This window comes from Carcharhinus amblyrhynchos, chromosome 25, assembly GCF_965287045.1.
Source record: "Carcharhinus amblyrhynchos chromosome 25, sCarAmb.v2.hapA, whole genome shotgun sequence".
Taxonomy (NCBI): Eukaryota; Metazoa; Chordata; class Chondrichthyes; order Carcharhiniformes; family Carcharhinidae; genus Carcharhinus; species Carcharhinus amblyrhynchos.
In genome coordinates, this window is record NC_137348.1 from 28,269,930 (window position 1) to 28,288,259 (window position 18,330).

General features: G+C 40.1%; 1 protein-coding gene across 7 annotated transcripts in view; it reads left to right on the top strand.

Moving 5' to 3' along the window:
- Positions 1 to 18,330, top strand: part of LOC145358362 (histone-lysine N-methyltransferase EHMT1-like) — a 152,833-nt gene that overhangs the window by 90,817 nt on the left and 43,686 nt on the right. For 5 of the 7 annotated variants that reach the window (XM_080212323.1, XM_080212327.1, XM_080212329.1 and 2 more), the window contains 5 exons: positions 2,636 to 2,824; positions 7,881 to 7,963; positions 8,235 to 8,341; positions 8,829 to 8,951; positions 14,996 to 15,097. In XM_080212323.1, coding sequence (XP_080068449.1) covers positions 2,636 to 2,824; positions 7,881 to 7,963; positions 8,235 to 8,341; positions 8,829 to 8,951; positions 14,996 to 15,097 — 604 coding nt within the window. The remainder of the gene's footprint in view (positions 1 to 2,635; positions 2,825 to 7,880; positions 7,964 to 8,234; positions 8,342 to 8,828; positions 8,952 to 14,995; positions 15,098 to 18,330) is intronic. The other 2 variants (XM_080212325.1, XM_080212328.1) reach the window with 1 other exon arrangement.

Below are 18,330 nucleotides of genomic sequence, written 5' to 3' on the forward strand. Positions count from 1 at the left end.
TTTCAGCCTAACTTTTTAGGCAAGTTTGAAAATGCAAAATTTTGGTGCTCAGTGCAATAAAAGTCCCAAGGTGCAACTCTTGCCAGCATGAAGTGAAGTCTCCACTCACTGGAGAAGCTGGCTGCTGAGCTATAAGAGCACCATTGTGCAAGCACCCTGATTTCCCCCCCCCCTCCCCAATTGTACGTTGCCACACCCTGTCTCCATTGATATCAGGACCCTGACCCCCTGGCAGAGTTACCCCTCACCTTTGCTGATTGCCCACCCCACACGGTGGACCCCTCTTGTCTCTGTCCCATTCTTGCTCTGGCTTCACCCACTTGGCTCTGCCCATGGCATAGTTATGGAGCCTGGTGGACAGTGTTAGTTGCGAGGCTGATGGTGCCAGGCTGGCACTGCCTGTGGGCACTGTCTGACCCTGTCCCTGACCACCTGGGAGCTTCAGTGGCCACCGATTCCTTCCGGCAAGGCCATCACATCTGGCCCCTGTTGGGGGACCATATGTGGTTCTCGTCGCAGAGCCTTGGCCAGCGAGGTGGTAAAGATAAGTCAGCCCGGGCAATAGCATCCGGGACATGTTCATGACATTCAAATTATGTCATTAATATTTAAATCACTTTGTGCCCTTCCTAGGCCCTATCCTGTTAGCAAAATATTATAGATACAGTCAGAGGAGGCAGAAAACCGGGCACAAATGTGATTTTTCACCTCCTGCTTGATCTTACCACCTCACCTCGCTGAAAGTCGGGCTGGACAAGGTCTTAAGATCCCAGCCACAGTCTGTTTATGTCTTACATGTTTGGATGATGGTGAGAACAGGTCATTGAGTAATCTTTAATTTTGGTTTTTATAAGTTCACAAGTTCCAGTTTAACTAATATTTGGAGTAGAAACATTTTTTTGCTTTGGAAATCCTCTGTGTTTTCTTTTGCCCTTGTTTATTTGTCGTCATATTGCTATGGCTCAGCTAAAGATTCCTGTTGCACTGTCTTCTGAGATGTATAATTGGACTTTGAAGGGAGGATGTAGAATACATTGAATAATTTTCACACTGAGTGCTGTTTCAAAGATTTCAGTATTAATTCAACCAGAAAGTTAAATAAAATTAATGCCCTGGATCACTATGATCAGATTCCGTATTTATCAAAACTTAGTGCTCATTCAGGTTTTTTTTACCCTGTGTCTGTCTGCAATCAATGCTTCACTATTTTTCCAAGTATCTTGCACAAATTATGGATGATTGATAATTAAAGTTGTTTGAAATCATTTAAAAAAAATTTAAATAATATCATTTTAAATAAACCTGAGCTCCATTTGCAGCATTTGAAGAGAATGACTTGGTGTGCAATTCAAGCATTTCATAAGATAGAAACCAACAAACATTTACACACGCAAATATCTTGTGCTTAATTAAAATTATATAAGAAAAAACATTATGCATAATGCAGCCTAAATTTCTTGTGTTGTAGATGTACCTTCTTAGGCCTTCATTATTTACCTTGGGCTTTATATATATAGCTAAAGCCATGCTTTTTCATTAAAAATCTTAAAGACTACAAAATACTTGTGTTTTAATGGTCAGTTGGGTACACTGAAAATGCATCATCTGAATTACAGTTCCTGAATTTCATTAAGACATTTTTTTTAAACATTAAGATCATTTAGATGTCCATATGCATAAATATAAATTATTGAAATTTAATACATCTTTATATCATGTTAAATCTTAAATTTGGCATCTTGCTGTATGCTCCTGACTGATAAGGTCTGTCCTCATCTGAAATTTTGTTTTGAAACAAATCCTGGGTTAGGGATAAAACTCTGGCTTGCACATGCCATTCACTCGTTACTGCAAGTTTTATGATCTTTGCTGAGCGTTGACATAACTTTAGCATGTTACTTTCATTTTTATATGCTATTTTTAAATTGTACTCTTGTCAGGTGTTTAGGAATATTTTCTGCTTTTAAGGTATTACGTAAAAGGGAGTTTACTCCATTTATTTTGTCTTTTACATCTTAGGTGTCCTATTTAATTTTGAAACTGGACATTTCTTGCCTCTATAAACATCTTATTTTGCTCTCAGCTGAACTTTAAAATGCCAAGCTACGTTCAGTTTCACCCATAATCTTGCTATAAACGAGTTACCGCTTACTGGAAATAGTAGTGAGAGCGGAAATGGTGAATATTGGTTGATATTGGATGGGACCAAAACAAAAACAAATCAAGATTCTCTTCTGAATTCTATTTTTTGGATGGCAGGTTCTTAAGTTGAATTCATTTCTATCTGAATAAGCTGATATATTGTGACTTAAACATATCTAAAAATTTGTACAAAAACAGAAAATGCTGGAAAATATCAGCAGGTCTGACAGCATCTGTGGAGAGAGGGCAGAACTAACATTTCAAATCTGAATGGCTCTTTGCTGGGTCACCCAGACTCAATGTTCTGTCCTCTCTCCACAGATGCTATCAGACCTGGTGAGATTTTCCAGCATTTTCTGTTTCTGTTTCAGATTCCAGCATCCGCAGTAATTTCCTTTTATCCAATAACTTGAAGTCTTGCTATTAAAATGATCATCTACAGAACATGAATTAACTTCAGTCAGCTAATACGATTTTCAAATAATTTTTGTAGCAGTGCTCGGATAAAAATGTCCATGGAAAATAAGGCAGAGAGTGCTATCTCCAAAGTAGCTGATAGTTCAGATGCCTCCAGCCTTTCCACTACGTTGAAATCGGGAGCAGTCATTTCAGTTGCAGGTCTGCCAACAGGGCCTGGGAAAGAGACAATGGAAAGCATTCTTATTGCACTTGATACCGAGAGGTAAGCATTCAAAAAGTAAAGGATTGCAATAGAACAGCGATTGAAAGTGTTTTCTTATTGAAACAAGGAATAATAAAAATTCTATTTTGGAAAACAGCTAACTTCAAAAATGAAGTAAATGTATTTGTTTTCTCTTGATTTTCTGTGGGCTCATTTACTTGGAGTTGTTCACGCTGGGCTCTGTGACACGAGGCTAGATCTTGAGCCTGCATTCGCCTTCCATGGGATTGGTATCAGGGGATCAATATCCAGTGAAATCTGAAAGTCGGGAATCTTGCCAGTGAGACCACGACTTCTGATTTTCGCTGGCGATGTAATCAGGTTCTTGCCCACAATTTGTGAGAGATTTGCCGGCTCTGATCGTGATGTGAGAGGTGGAAGGTATGATGCCTGCTTCAATCAGGGGAGGGTGGGGGGTGAATGTCAGCTTTGAATAGTGGGGGATGCAGGGTGTAAATGCTGGTTCTGATCAAGAGGTGGGGAGGTTAACAGTCACACTGTAATTAAGTTACTGTGAAAATTCCCTAATCACCACACTCCAGCACCTGTTTAGGTACACTGAGGAGAAATTTAGCATGGCCACTGCATCTAATCATCATGTCTTTTGGCCTGTGGGAGAAAACCAGAGCACCCAGAGGAAACCCATGCAGACATAGGGAGACTCCACACACAGTGACCCAAAGCTGGAATTAAACCCTGGCTCCTGGTGCTGAGGCAGCAGTACGAACCAATGTGCCTCTGTGCTGCCCCGATCTTAGTACAGCTGGACTTTGCTGGCATGTTGAGGTCCTGCCTGCCTATATGATATATGAAACACCCAGCTGTTTGGAAATGCTGTTTTTCTTGCCAGAACCAATACTTCCTCCTACTGAATGTCATAAGGATGCGCAAGAGTGGCATAAGGTACTTCTTATCCTTGCCCTATGCATGTAGAAAGCCAGCATTTCCCCATTCCTCTGGCACAGCTGAGATCTGAAATTTGATCAGCGGTAGAGTTCCTTTAATTTACTTCAACATGTTGCGTCATCATGGCCTTTTCTGTGTCTGTTCATAAAAAAAATTCTGGGAACATAAAAATAATTCTGCATTTCTCAAATTAATTTGTGTTGGCAACGATCTTACAATTGTATTTGCGGTGAACTTTGGGATGTTCATCGCTGTTGCAAGTCAGAACCCAGAGGAATTATCGATTTGTGCACATGTAGAAGTTTCAAACTTCTGCTGGACAGACCTATGCTATCTGCAGCCCTCCAAGGTTTCCTCTGACATAGACTTGGGCAAGGCCCTGAACTTGCCCAAAAGGTTACTCCAGAAAATGCTGATAATCACAGGTATAGGATTCTGAAGTTATTAACAGCTGAAGCTGCATTGGGAAGACCTCAAAGTGTATTTAAGACAATTAACACTGTGCCCATCCATCACCCAGTTCACAACCTTCACACATACCTCCACTCCGCCCTCAACCATCACTCACCCTTCCTCTCACCTTCACTCAGTACCCAACATCCATCCCAGTCCAAACATTACTTCAGTGCCCCCAAACCAATTCACAACCACCATCTGGCTTGTAAGAAACTGTTGTCCACTGCTAATCCTTTATGTAACATAAAACAAAATCAATGCAATCCGAGACCTAATGCACTTGAGAACAGGTGCCATTATAATCTATTGAGTAAACAAATATTTTTTTAAAAATCAATGCATTCAGAAACCTAATGCACTCTATCATTTTCTTCATTTGAAGTACTTTCATAATTCAAGTCCAAGCTTTTCTATGTTTACTTGGCATTAAAGTTTCTCAAGCTCATAAAACAATTAAAAGGCTTTGAAACATTGAAAATAGTTTTAAAAATGCTTAAGAACTTTAAAAACATCATCATGACACTACAAACCTGCAGGACCCAATGGGGCATTCCTTATGCTGCTGAGGGAACATGGTCTTGGTGCTTCAGTGCCTTGCTGTTACCCCTTATGACTGCACTTATGGATGTCTACACCCTCAGTGGGACAGGAGGTCCCTACCGTTTCAGTGCAAAAAGGTAAGAACACAGTTTTGATTGCTGTCAATGGCAAAGCTATGGCACTTGTCACTGACCGAAGGATCTAGGTCATTCATGTTAACTAAAATATTTGAAAACCTTCTTGCTTTGCTTAATGGGTAAAAATGTCTCCCAAAATAGCACTAAGCATGCAGATAAAGTTCTAGGTGTGATTTCATGTCTCTTTGAGTTTGTTCATTTGACCTGGATCCCAACAGCTGGCACGTCGTATGGTTTTCATGTCACTGTTTTGGAGAAGGGAAAGAAAATAGTCTTGTTAGATGTAGCTTCCTGTTGGGCAAATGCGTGGAGCCATGGTGAAAATGGGATCATTGTTAGTTGTGATATCCTCAGGGGTGAGTGGCCTGCCAAGTCTTGCTTGTGGAACTGTACACCAGTGAAAGTTGGACAACAAAAAATTATGACTAAAACAATAGACAAGCAATGTTTTTATCAGGGAGATGTCCTATTCATGTCAAAATTTCTTTGTAATAGCTCCACTTATTGAATTAACCTATTGTTAATTTTGCTGAGCTTAAATCGTGCCTTTACTGGAAATTAAATAGTTTTGTTTTTGTACAGTAGATAAATGTATATTTTGATTACTCCTCATCAGACATGAACATATTGTTTAAAATGACAGCCATTAAAAGGGAAGCATTTCCCATTTGAAGTACAGTGCCCAAAAGACTCCTGCAGCTGAAACATTTTGATGCTAACTCAATGAATTTGTGTGACAATTGCCATGAGAATTTAAAATAGTATTAAACTAACAACTTTTAAGAAAAACAGTTTAGTGGCAGGGAAGTAATTATATATCTGCATAATTGCAGAAGTCTGTGGGCCCTGTCCACTGTCCACACCTTTCCTTGCTGTGCACCTGATTTATTCCTATTTATCAAATGCTTGCTTTACTTCGAAGCTTTAGGACAGATTTCTGTCTTCATCCTATTTCCTGGTCGTTAGTGTGATGCAAAAAATAGGCCACTAGCTCTCTGCAAAAGTTGCTCTGAATTGGGCAATTTGCTTAAGTTTGCTATCGAATTCCACCTTGGCCTCAACTCACCTGCTGCTGATGTCTTCATCCATGCCTTTGTTATCTTTAGACTTAACTACTCCAACACACTTGTGTCCTGCCCACATTCCACCTTCTGAAATTGAAGTCAACCAAAATCCTGCCTAACTTGCACAAGTCTCATTAGCCTTGTACTTGCTGGCCCACATTGACTCAATTTGGCAACAGCTTGTTTTTGAATCCTTCCCATGGTTTTGTCCATCCTCATCTCCTCTAGACTTCAACCCCCTGGATAACTGCACTCCACAATTTTGGCCTCTTGCATTTTCCTGATTTTAATCACTGCATCATTGGCAGCAGTGCCTTGAGCTGCCTAGGCCCTAAGCTGGAGCATCCTCCATAAATTTCTCTGCCTCACTTTGTTTCTTTCCTCCTTTAAATTCCTTAAGACCTACCTCTTTGACTAAACTTTTGGTTATTTACAATTGTGTGGCTTGGTGGCACATTTTGTTTTGGAACATTCCTGTCAGGCATCTTGGAATGTTTACTGAATTAAAGATCTACATAAATATAAATAGTTGGATATACACAAAAGCAAAAAGGAAACCCCTCTAACAATTACTGCATTTCTTTTGATGAAGCTTGATCGGCTTGATATTTCTCACTTCTATGATTAATCTTAAGATTGCACAATCCCTGAGGTGGGCGAGAGGCAGAGTGTGAAGTTGCATGGATGAAGTTCAGTCTGGGAACCTTCCCGCCTTGACTCAATTTCAGAGTATGCCGGACAGAGTCTCGGCTGGGAAGCTCCCCCTTACCCCTGTTAAGGCCCTCATTGGCCATTTGAGAGCCTTTTCTCACCCAGCCTCAATTTTTAGGCTAGTGGGCACCAGTTGGACTAGGAAGTGGAATAGAATTAGTTAACAATCTCAATGGGAAGTGGGGGGTAACTCAATCTGAAGACCCAGTCAGATTTGGGGCACCCACTCCTTAGGGACCTGGGAGCTCCAGCCCTCCTCCTCCCCGGCCTGGTACTTATCTGAAGTGCGGTCCTGGAACTTGTGCTCAGGCACAGTGCTGCAGTACCTCCTCTGTAAGAAGTCTCACAACACCAGGTTTATTTGGTAGCAAAAGCCAGTAGCTTTCGGAGTGCTACCCCTTCATCAGGTGAGTGGGAGTTCTATTCACAAACAGGGCATATAAAGACACAAACTCAATTTACAAAATAATGATTGGAATGTGAGTCTTTACAGGTAATCAACTCTGAAAGATACAGACAATGTGAGTGGAGAGAGCATTAGCACAGGTTAAAGAGATGTGTATTCTCTCCAGACAGGAGACAATACATATTGTCTGGAGACAATACACATCTCTTTAACCTGTGCTTAACGCTCTCTCCACTCACATCTGTACCTTTCAGACCTGATTACCTGTAAAGACTCGCATTCCAATCATTATTTTGTAAATTGAGTTTATATCTATATATGCCCTGTTTGTGAATAGAACTCCCATTCACCTGATGAAGGGGCAGCAGTCTGAAAGCTAGTGGCTTTTGCTACCAAATAAACCTATTGGACTTTAACCTGGTGTTGTGAGACTTCTTACTGTGTTTACCCCAATCCAACGCCAGCATCTCCACATTGAGGTACTTCTGGGCACTGCAGTGCTATGCCTAGGGCCAGGGAGCTGTTGGTGAATCTAATTCCTAACTGCTTTCCAAAGCAGGACCTGGCCTGCTGCGAATCAACACTCACTTGATCATGAAATGGCAGTGGGTCTGTCAGAGTTGGTGGAAATGTGTTCCCCATCACTTGCCATCCTGAAGAATCAGGCCTAGGCATTTGGCTCTGGGGAATTTTTGGCCAAAATCTATCTCCCATCACTGCTAGTGCTTGTTTGATTCCACACTATGGATTGCCATTTTGCCTGATTTCCTATTATTTATGAAGAATAGCTTACAATGCTGTCTTTCTTACTGAGACAATTTGTTTTGTTCAAATAGACCCAAGAAGTTGCGTTTTCACCCGAAGCAGTTATATATCTCTGCTAAGCAAGGAGAGATGCAGAAAGTGCTTTTAATGCTGGGTAAGTCTTCATGTATTTGTAAATGTGGGATAAAAACTAAAGCATATTAAAATTGCAGGGAAGGGTTTTGTACATATTAGCTCTAAAGAAGTGGACTTTGCCAAAGAATAGCCTTCTTTGTGCTATAATTTTGCAACTTTAAGCTACAGATGGAAATAGAAATGCTTTTATTTTATATATTCCTTTATCCTGTAATTGGTTTCAGATTGAAACCATAGATAAACAGAAATTTGCTTGAATACTTGATTTTTTCCTCTCACCTTTACTCTAGTTGATGGGATTGACCCTAACTTTAGAGCTGAACACCAGAATAAGCGGACGCCTCTCCATGCAGCTGCTGAGATAGGCCACGTGGAAATTTGCCATATGCTTGTACAGGTTAAAATGGTTTTATTTTGTTGACTTTGAATTTTATAATGCCTTGTTTGTACTCTATCTAGATAACTTTGCAATTTTAAAAAAACGCCATAAATTCATTATTACATGAAGTCGTCATTACAGCTATGCCTATAATGTTGTAAATCACCCTTTTTAAATCTTGGACTATGCACCTCTCAAGCAAAGATGGCATTTATTATTTATTCATAACTGTTTATGAGAAAGTGGTAATGATTTTTCCTCTTGAATTGCAGTTGTCTATATGATGCATCTTGTTCTAATTCATCTTTTATCTATTTTCATGTAAAAATATGTTGCAAAGAGCTGAGTGGAAAGAGAGATGTCTTTTTAGGTTGCATGGTTGTCTATTTTGATTATAAGCAAGCAAACTATTACTCTCTTAAGCAGGGAGCTAAACAGAATTTTACCCGTAATGATAAAGATGTTCCAGTTTGTGTATCATAAAGACACTTGGCCTCTTTTGTAGGCTGGTGCTAATCTAGATACCTGTGATGATGATCAGAGGACCCCGCTAATGGAAGCAGCAGAAAACAACCAACTTGAAACTGTAAAATACCTCTTGAAGGCAGGCGCACTGGCAGATCACAAGGTTAGAATCGAAGTGAAACGTTCTCATCAAAAGTTTTGCTTTTCATGTCCTGCAGTTTACCCCGAAGTTAAATTTTGGACCCAAGCGTAGCGCTGGTTTCCGGTAGTTTTTCACCGCTGTGAAATAGCTTGGAGTCGGGTGTAAACTCATGGGATGAAGATCTCCAGTAGTTATAAGGATCATAAATGAAATGTGTTTGGATGACTGAATTCCATATTTTGTGCAGAACATACCCATAATTTAGAACCTTATTAAAAAGGCCCACCAATGGATTTTGAGGGGAAATAGAAATATTCATGGTCCAGAATGGGATACCTACTGGAGCTGAAATTGTAACATATCATTAAAAGAACTTTATTCTGCATCCGTGGTTGGAAGTAACACAAACTACCTAAAAGAATTCCACTTCCCACAGCTGGCAGCCATTCCTGATTTAGAAAATGCCTCCAAATGTCGAAATGTAGGACAGCCTGCTGAGGTCTCTAATATCACATCCCAAAGAACAGAACCTGCTGACATGTTTAGCCCTCTCTTTGTTAGTTATACATCTGCTCTTACTGATTGCTTGCTGCCTACCATTCGTTCTATTTTCTTGGATCGACTACAGATTTTACTCAACTGAATTATCATTAAATAAACTCACTTATTATATCGCAGCCATCCTTTACATGGGATGTCATGACCCAGTAGTGCACTTACGTCACAGATATCCATATCTACAAGAGGAATCAAAATACCAGAAATGTAACCATTTGATTGCCATGCACCACAGTTCACACAAATGGGAATGATTTCAAAGCCTAAGCTTTACATTAAGGCTTAATGGGCATGGTAAGCTTGCTATCCTGTGAGTACTTCGGTTATCTATTAGTTATGCAATAAATATCATTGAATCGGGTATGTACTTAGCTAATCTGCAAAATTGTAGAACTGTACATAAGGTTATTTTCATTGACGGTAATGGGGCGGTACGGTAACAAAGGGATGTTATTCTATTCTACGTCCCCTGCAAATGATGAGGCAGACCAGCCCATTTAAGGGCACCACGGTGGCACAATGGCTAGCGCTGCTGCCTCTCAGCAGGTTCGATTCTGGCCTCGGGTGACTGTGTGGAGTTTGCACTTTCTTCCCGTGTCAGCATGGGTTTCTTCCAGGTGCTCTGGTTTCCTGAGTCCAAAGATGTGCGGGTTAGGTGAATTGGCCATGCTAAAAGCCCCAAGATGTGTGGGTTAGGGGGATCAGTGGGGTAAATATTTGGGGTTACAGGGCTAGGGCAGGGAGAGGACCCAAGTGGGATGTTCTGTCAGAGTCAGTGCAGCCTCGATGAGGCAAATGGCCTCCTTCTGCACTGTAGGGATTCTATGAAAACCTCCTGGAGAACTTGTAACTATCATGCTAACCAAAATATGATAACAAAAATAATCTGTAACTTATGAAGTTGTGGGACAGATTTTTGTTATACTACCATGTTTTTCCAGCTGGTTAGGTGATATATTTTTGTATCTTTGGTGCAAAGTGATAGCTATTAGAGGGTTAATGTTTGGCAAATTTTGTAGATATTTGATAAATTTCACAGTGAGTGTGATTTACATTGTTCTATTTTTCTCAATGGGCAAGAACAAAATAGGAAAATATTATTCCAGTGATAATTTATTACAAAATTAAGTGGGAAAATGACGTCTAAAAGTTGCGAGTTGTGAGCATCACTGGCAAGGCCAGCAGCTATTGTTTATCCTTCATTGAGAAGGTGATGGTGAGCTGTCATGTTGAATTTCTGCCGTCTGTTTGGTATAGGTACATCAACAGAGCTTTTAAGGAAAGAGTTCCAGGATTTTGATGCTGTGTCAATGAAAAAATGGCAATAGAGTTCCAACTCAGAATGGTACAGGGTTTGTAGGGGAACTTGCAGATGGTGTTGTTCCCATTTGTCTGTTGTTGTTCTTCGTGGTGGTAGAGGTTGTGAGTTTGGAAGGTGCTGTTGACCTTGGTAAGTTGCAGTGCATCTTGGAAATGTACATGCTGCTGCCACTGTGGTTGAGGGAGTGAATATATATAAAGTAGTGGTGGTGTGTTCTGTCCTGGATGGCATCGAGCTTCTTGAGTGTTGTTGGAACTGCATTCAGTCAGGTTCACCCACCTTTCACTGTCTCCAGATACCTCCAGCTTTTTAGCTGTGGCAAGCGCATCACTCAAATGTGTGTATCACTTAGCTACACTATCATAAGACTTTGGAACAGAATTAACCCACTCGGCCCATCAAGTCTGCTCCGCCATTCAATCGTGGCTGATTTCCACACCCCCCCCCCCCCCCGGCCATTCTCCTGCCTTTTCCCCATAACCCCGATTCCCATATTAATCAAGAACCTATCTCGGTCTTAAAGATACTCAATGACGTGGCCTCCACAGCCTTCTACAGCAAAGAGTTCCACAGATTCACCATTCTCTGACTGAAGAAATTCCTCCTCATCTCTGTTTTAAAGGATCATCCCTTTAACCTGAGGTTGTGCCCTCTGGTTCTGGTCTTTCCTATGAGTGGAAACATCCTCTCCACATGCATTCTATCCAGGCCTCACAGTATCCTATAAATTTCAATAAGATACCCCCCTCATCTTTCTAAACTGCAACTAGTACTGACCAGAGATCATTCTTATGAACCTCCTCTGGACCCTTTCCAAGTTCAGCACATCCTTCCTTAAATATGGGGCTCAAAACTGCTCACAGTACTCCAAATGGGGTCTGACCAAAGCCTTATACAGCCTCAGAAGTACATCTCTGCTTTTATATTCTAGCCCTCTCGACATGAATGTTAACATTGAATTTGCCTTTCTAACTGCTGATTGAACCTGCACATTAACATTGAAGGTTTTGAACAATGACTCCCAAGTCCCTTTGTGTTTCTGATTTCCTAAGCGTTTTCCCATTTAGAAAATAGTCCGTTCCTCCATTCCTCCTTTCAAAGTGCATAACCTCACAGTTTTCCGCATTGTATCCCATCTGCCACTTCTTTGCCCATTCTGCTAACCTGTCCAAGTTCTTCTGGAACCACCCCCCAAGTTTCCTCAATACTATCTACACCTCTACGTATTTTTGTACTATCTGCAAACTTAGCAATAGTGCGTTCAGCTCCTTCTTCCAAATCAGTAATGTATATTGTGAAAAGTTGTGTTTCCCAGCACCGACCCCTGAGGCAGACCACTAGCCTCTGGCTGCCATCCTGAGAAAAACCTCTTTATCCCCACTCTCTGTCTTCTGCCAGTCAGTCAATTCTCTGTCCAAGCCAGGATCTTACCCTGAACACCATGGGCGCTTAATGTATTTAACAGTCTCTTATGCAGCACCTTGTCAGAAACCTTCTAGAAATCTCAATAGATCATTGGCATTCTGTTTTCTTGTATGACAAAGTGGCACACAATTAGAAGGAAGCATAACAAAGCTGGCAGGTGACAACGACCCTTGCATCCCATTAGCTCCAAGAAGGAGATGGTTTTCCATATCATGGGACTGTCAGTGTCAGCTCTGTTCAGTGTCGTGTATTATTTGAGGATAATGGCATCCTCCTGACCTATACCCCTTCTTAGACAGCAGGATGAGAACTGTGCTGCCAGTTAGCATGATGAGTAAGCTGCTAATGGTGTGACTGTGGACCTCTTGCTTCTGAACCCAACCAGTTCCTTTCATTTCTCACTTCCTCTTTTCAGGCAACTAGAAAGTTCCACCTGCATATGGTGGAAGGGAGAGAGCAACAGTGATCAAAAGACCTCTTCACTGATCTGACACTTCCAGATATCAGTTCAAACACTGGCATTGCACCTTTCTTGAAGTCTAGCATAGAATTGGAATCAGCGCGTGGTGCGTCATTGGGCATGAGCGTGGGCTACAAGCAAACCAGGTTAAAGGGGTGTTTTTGTTCCCAGCTTACCACTGTGCTGAGAGAATTTAGCTGAGGAGCTCAATGGGGCGGCATGCCGTGGCTCTCTGGGCATGCAAACTGTGTTGGTTAGTAGGCCATGCCGTCTCCTGTCACCATCAAGGAACATGGGAGAGTGTGGTCCCATTTTGGCAGAGCTATAATGCAGAGCTTGCCTTCTGTGCAGCCTCTGCTCCATCTTCCTGTTCTACAGACCCAGAGGCACTGCCAATACTACCCCTGATGTGGGTATGCCGGCGTTGGACTGGCGTAAACACAGTAAAAAGTCTGACAACACCAGGTTTTAGTCCAACCTATTTATTTGATAATATTCTCACAAGCTTTCGAGGGGTTACCCTCTTCGTCAGGTGAATGGAGAGTTCTGGCCTCAGACAGAGCATATAAAGCACAGACAGTTTAGAGATTACTGATTAAAATGCGAATCCTTACACCTAACCTGCTGTTCAAGACCTGAAGTGGCTGACAATGTGAGTGGTAGGAGCACTGATCACAGTTTAAAGAGATGTGTATTGTCTCCAGACAGTACAGTAAGTGAGGTTTTGCAAACCCAGGCAAGTCACGGGGGTTACAGATAGTGCGACATGAACCCAAGATCCCTGTTGAGACCGTCAGGACCGTCACCGTTCAGGTCTTGAACAGCAGGTTAGGTGTAAGGATTCGCATTTTAATCAGTAATCTCTAAACTGTCTGTGCTTTATATGCTCTGTCTGAGGCCAGAACTCTCCATTCACCTGACGAAGAGGGTAACCCCTCGAAAGCTTGTGAGAATATTATCAAATAAATAGGTTGGACTAAAACCTGGTGTTGTCAGACTTTTTACAATACTACCCCTGCCATTGTTATAACTTTTGTATGTGCTGCTTCCCATTCCTGTGAGGATGCAACAATAGTCTCTGTGCATTATCCAATTTATGTGCCCTGGGTGTTACATCAAGTTGAACTGTGATATATCAGGATAACACCAATTTGATATGTTCATGAACGCATAGGGATGCAAAAGTGTTAGCCCAAAGCAATTGAGTATGCTCTGCAGGTAGTAGACCATGGCATTGTTGCCCCCAGAGAAGCAATGTAGGCTTGGCTAGCTGTGCTATTCAAATGAATTTTGTGGCCTCAAAGTTTGAAGCTTATGGGGCAAATGTGGAATAGCCCCATGAATCCTGTGGCTGGAAAATGTAGCTCAGCATGAGATGTGTACTTTTTAATGAACTTGGCATTTATGGCGATGATTTCATATTAGGCAACAGATGTCAGTTTCAAACAATCCTGTGTCAGATGTACAGGAGATCTGTAAACAAGGTAGTGAAACTCAACTTTAAGAAGATGAACACCAACTTCTGGTTGTGTATATGGCCTCTGAGACCACAAAATTAAGAACAATTTTGCTCTTTGGGCTCAACTAGAAACCAGTTTAGTCCATCTCATATCAATTCCCAAGATACTTAGAATTAGCTGAAACAGGAAGATTTGATCCTTTTAGTCGTGTCCAGAATTAAACCTAGTTCCCTTTAACCATTGCCTTGTATTCCCTTGCACCATTTCATGCTTTGGCATTCAGCATAATTTGTTATTTTCAATATTGAGATTAATTTAAGCTGTATAATTAAAATGATAAAGTCAATCTCGGATTGCATTGATTAAAAATGTGTAATAAGTGATTCATTGTTAGAGACTGCATAAGCTAATATTATACAAGAATCAGGTGGCTTAGTTATAATTCTTTGTTGAGAAAAGGCTGTGTAGTTGACCTTTGACGTCAATAATATTACTTCCACAGTATTTGTCAAAAAAATCTCTTTGCCTTGCTGGTTTTACAGAGTCTGCAAATGGTGCTTACTTTCTACTCATTTTATTTTTTAAAGCAAATAATATTATAAAACCTGAATATTCTCAGTAGGTTTAGGTTTTATTAATAACTGAATGTGCTGCCAGTCAAATTTCTATGGATTTCTGTGATTCAAGAAAAAAATAAACTGGCTAACTTTGGAGATGCTACTGCACTCTCCTGAGTCTTTCTTAGGGCAATATTGAAAGTTAATTACTGTATTTACCTGTCATATTTTGTGCAGCATTTCACTTTTAACATCACAGTAATGTTCAGATTTTTTTCCCTTAGGATGTGGAAGGTTCAACTTGTCTACATCTGGCTGCTAAAAAGGGGCATTATGATGTGGTTGTACATCTTCTGTCCACAGGACTAATAGATGTGAGCTGTCAGGTGAGTTGTATACTTGTGTAGGTGTTATAATTTGTGTGTCCCCCATAAACACAATGTCAAATATTTGTTCCCTGAGCTTCACTATAGTTGTCAAATCTGGTTGATGTAATTCTGGAGTATTTACTGAGCAGCCCACCTGTCTTGAAAGATCTGGTCCTACAATCTCTTCGCATTGGTCCATCCTCTAAGTGTGTTGCCTTCCAAAGCCATTTGGATAATAAACAGGCTTTCTTGCCCTATTTGATTAATTTTAATTATTCATAAGACAGCTGTGTTTCCCCATCTCTGCTATTTTTATAATTAATGGCAATGTTCAAAGAAGCTGGAAAAAATCATGCAAATTGATTTTTCTCTTAGATTGCTTGTAGCAGTGATCTACAGATTAATCCAGGACAACCCTGAAGGGTTGGTTACCTGAATTTCTGCTGAACTAACCAGGACAGTAATTTTTCTCAAGGTGGAGGAGGGGAAAAGCACGTTAGGATTCCGATTACTGATCTACAACCAGAGAGCCCAACTGTAAGTGCTCCTTTCTAATCATCAACTAGGGTTGCCAACTCTCGAGAATAGTCTTGGCACCTCCAGGATACTGTTGTGTGCAACCCTGGAGAGGGATCAGCGGGATAGAAGCCTTTTTTGTCATCTTTTTGCACATTTTTCTTTACCAAATATAAAAATATTGAAAATAATGAAAAATTATCATCCAGCATTATCCAGTTGGGTAATGAGTCTTTTTTGGTTTCCACTTAACATAGGAAGGTAGTGTGTCACAAGGATGTGTTGGCCAACTAATGGCAAGAGTGTGGGGAAAATCATGTAATGAAATCTCTAGGAACACATTTGATCACAACTGGCAACCCTAATATCAAATGAACAGAGGGTTACTCTTTGATGGCTCAAATATCCAATTACCATTGAGCCTCAATTCACACCAGCTAAAAATGGAAGCTAGGGTGAAGAACTTGAGATCTGCCACCTGTAAGTTACACAACTGCTGCCTAAGTAGTCATTTTTGAAGTGGAAAAAGGTTGAAAATGAAGGGAGCAACATGTGATAGAAGAAAAAGCCAAGAAATCCAGGCTGTATTTAGTTTATTTTTAGTTGAAATATCATACTTACACTCACTGTGGTTAAATACAATACATAAGATATATATATGAAAATGTATTTTGCAACAAAAGCACATTGAATATAGCCTTCAAGAAGCTGGCATACTGCTATTGTTTTACTTGTGAAAAATAGAAAATATGATAGTTCAGTCACTATTATCTTCTCTCTAAATAAAGCTATTCTAAAGTTTTGAAGTAGAATCTATTTGTAGTACAAAGCAGTGTTTCTAAAATATGTTTTCCTATATTTTTTAAGCTCCGCCGTTCATGTAGTTTGCTGTAACTTTTGTAAAGCATGACTACTTCTAATGCTAATACTACTTAAGTCGTATGGAAAATTTATGAAACTATTCATTTAAGAATGATGGCTCAGGGCATACTTCTACACTGGGAATTTAAATATGCCTTAAGAAAATTAAAAATTTCTAAAGTATTACATTGAATTTAAAAGATGTTTTTACAAAAGATATTACATAGTATTGCATGTTATGTGATAAAAATATTCACTGCATTTATTCTGACATCAATGTCAGTACATAATCTAGTTGTATATGTAATTTAGTTTTCCCCTTTTTAACTTTTTTTAAAATTAAAATATGTGTGAAAATTATAAAATGCCAATCTTAATACTGAATACAGAATCATATAATGCCCATTAGGGAGTAGAAGCTCCACTTACCAAATAAAACAGCCATAAAATGCACAGAGATGACAAATAGGTTCGGATTTTGTGATAGCAATTGCAACTGGTCTCGAAGAAAACTCCTGCAGGGATCTAGCGATCTCTGCAGCGGAGATTTCACCTTTCCTGATAATTTGAATCTGGCACCATGTCGGGGCGATCTCCAGACATCTAGCAACAGTGACATCATCAAGCAGGGTATTCTCACAGAGAGCAAACCAGCAAGTGAAAGGCACTGATTATCCTTCACTTTTTAGTATCATTTTACAGAGAGCATGCTAAATGATTGGGACGTATACATAGGTAGAACCTGATATATATTTGACAAGTTATTTTTTCAGGGCCAGAGAATCAGTAGTTCAAGAGTAATTATGAACTTACTTATGTTAGGTCCCGGATGAAAGAAGTGTGTGAATTATCCAGTCCCACTACTTCGCAGATCATACCATTCATTTAAAGGTTCAGTTTACTCACCAAAATAGTCACTTGTGCACCTTCACTATTAGAACTCAGAATAAAAGAGGCTTTAACCAGGCTACTTCACTGAATTCAGGACGATTGATTTATTGTAAAACAAGCCTTTTAAGCAAGTTACAAGAACTGGTTCGCACACAATTATAGTCTGGAAGTATAACTGTTTATCTCTTGAACCTTCCCTAGCACACGTACATAGACAAACAAAAGACACGCAAGTATTTACTGCAGAGAAGGTTGGATAAAAAAACTTAATAAGAAACAGATAATGTTTTCAGCATTCAACGACATTGATTTGGAGTCCCCTCGTGTGGAGACGGGCCTCTGGTCCCAGTGGATGTTTGGAGATTTTCATCTACGGAGCTGTGGCATGGAGAAATATGTGGATCTGGATTAATTTGTTATGTCTCAACTTTGCAAGCTTCCAAATGCAGACAAGTTACACTCCGAAGATGATTTTCTTGCTACAGGTTGATAACCAGACACACAATTTCAAACAAGGCAGGGAAAGAGCAAGTCAGGCTAGCCATCCTTCTTTGCTTTACTCCCCAAAGCATACTGATTTCGAAAACAACACACCCAAAACTTAAAAGCTTGTGATTTCCAGTAAATCACTAATCTTCGCCAGTTTTTTCCCCCATCAGTTAAAGTGATTGCAGTTCAAAATGAACAAACCATTCTTCGCCCTTGATTACTATGCTTGTCAGGTGATTTCTTTGAAAAGGCATTGTTGTTTCCAGTTCAAAAATGAAGTTATGACCATTTTTTAAAAAACAAATCCAAGTGTCCAAACTTAAAAAAAATCCAGCTTATAAAGATGTAATTTTCTCAACAATTGTGCTATTTCAAAACCTAGATGTATTCAAAAAGGTGTGATATTTTCAAGAATTTTTACAGCAAGACTGATGGCATGTAAAGGCAAGTTCAGTGATTTCTAATTGATTGTAGTTTGTGGAGACTTCAACAAC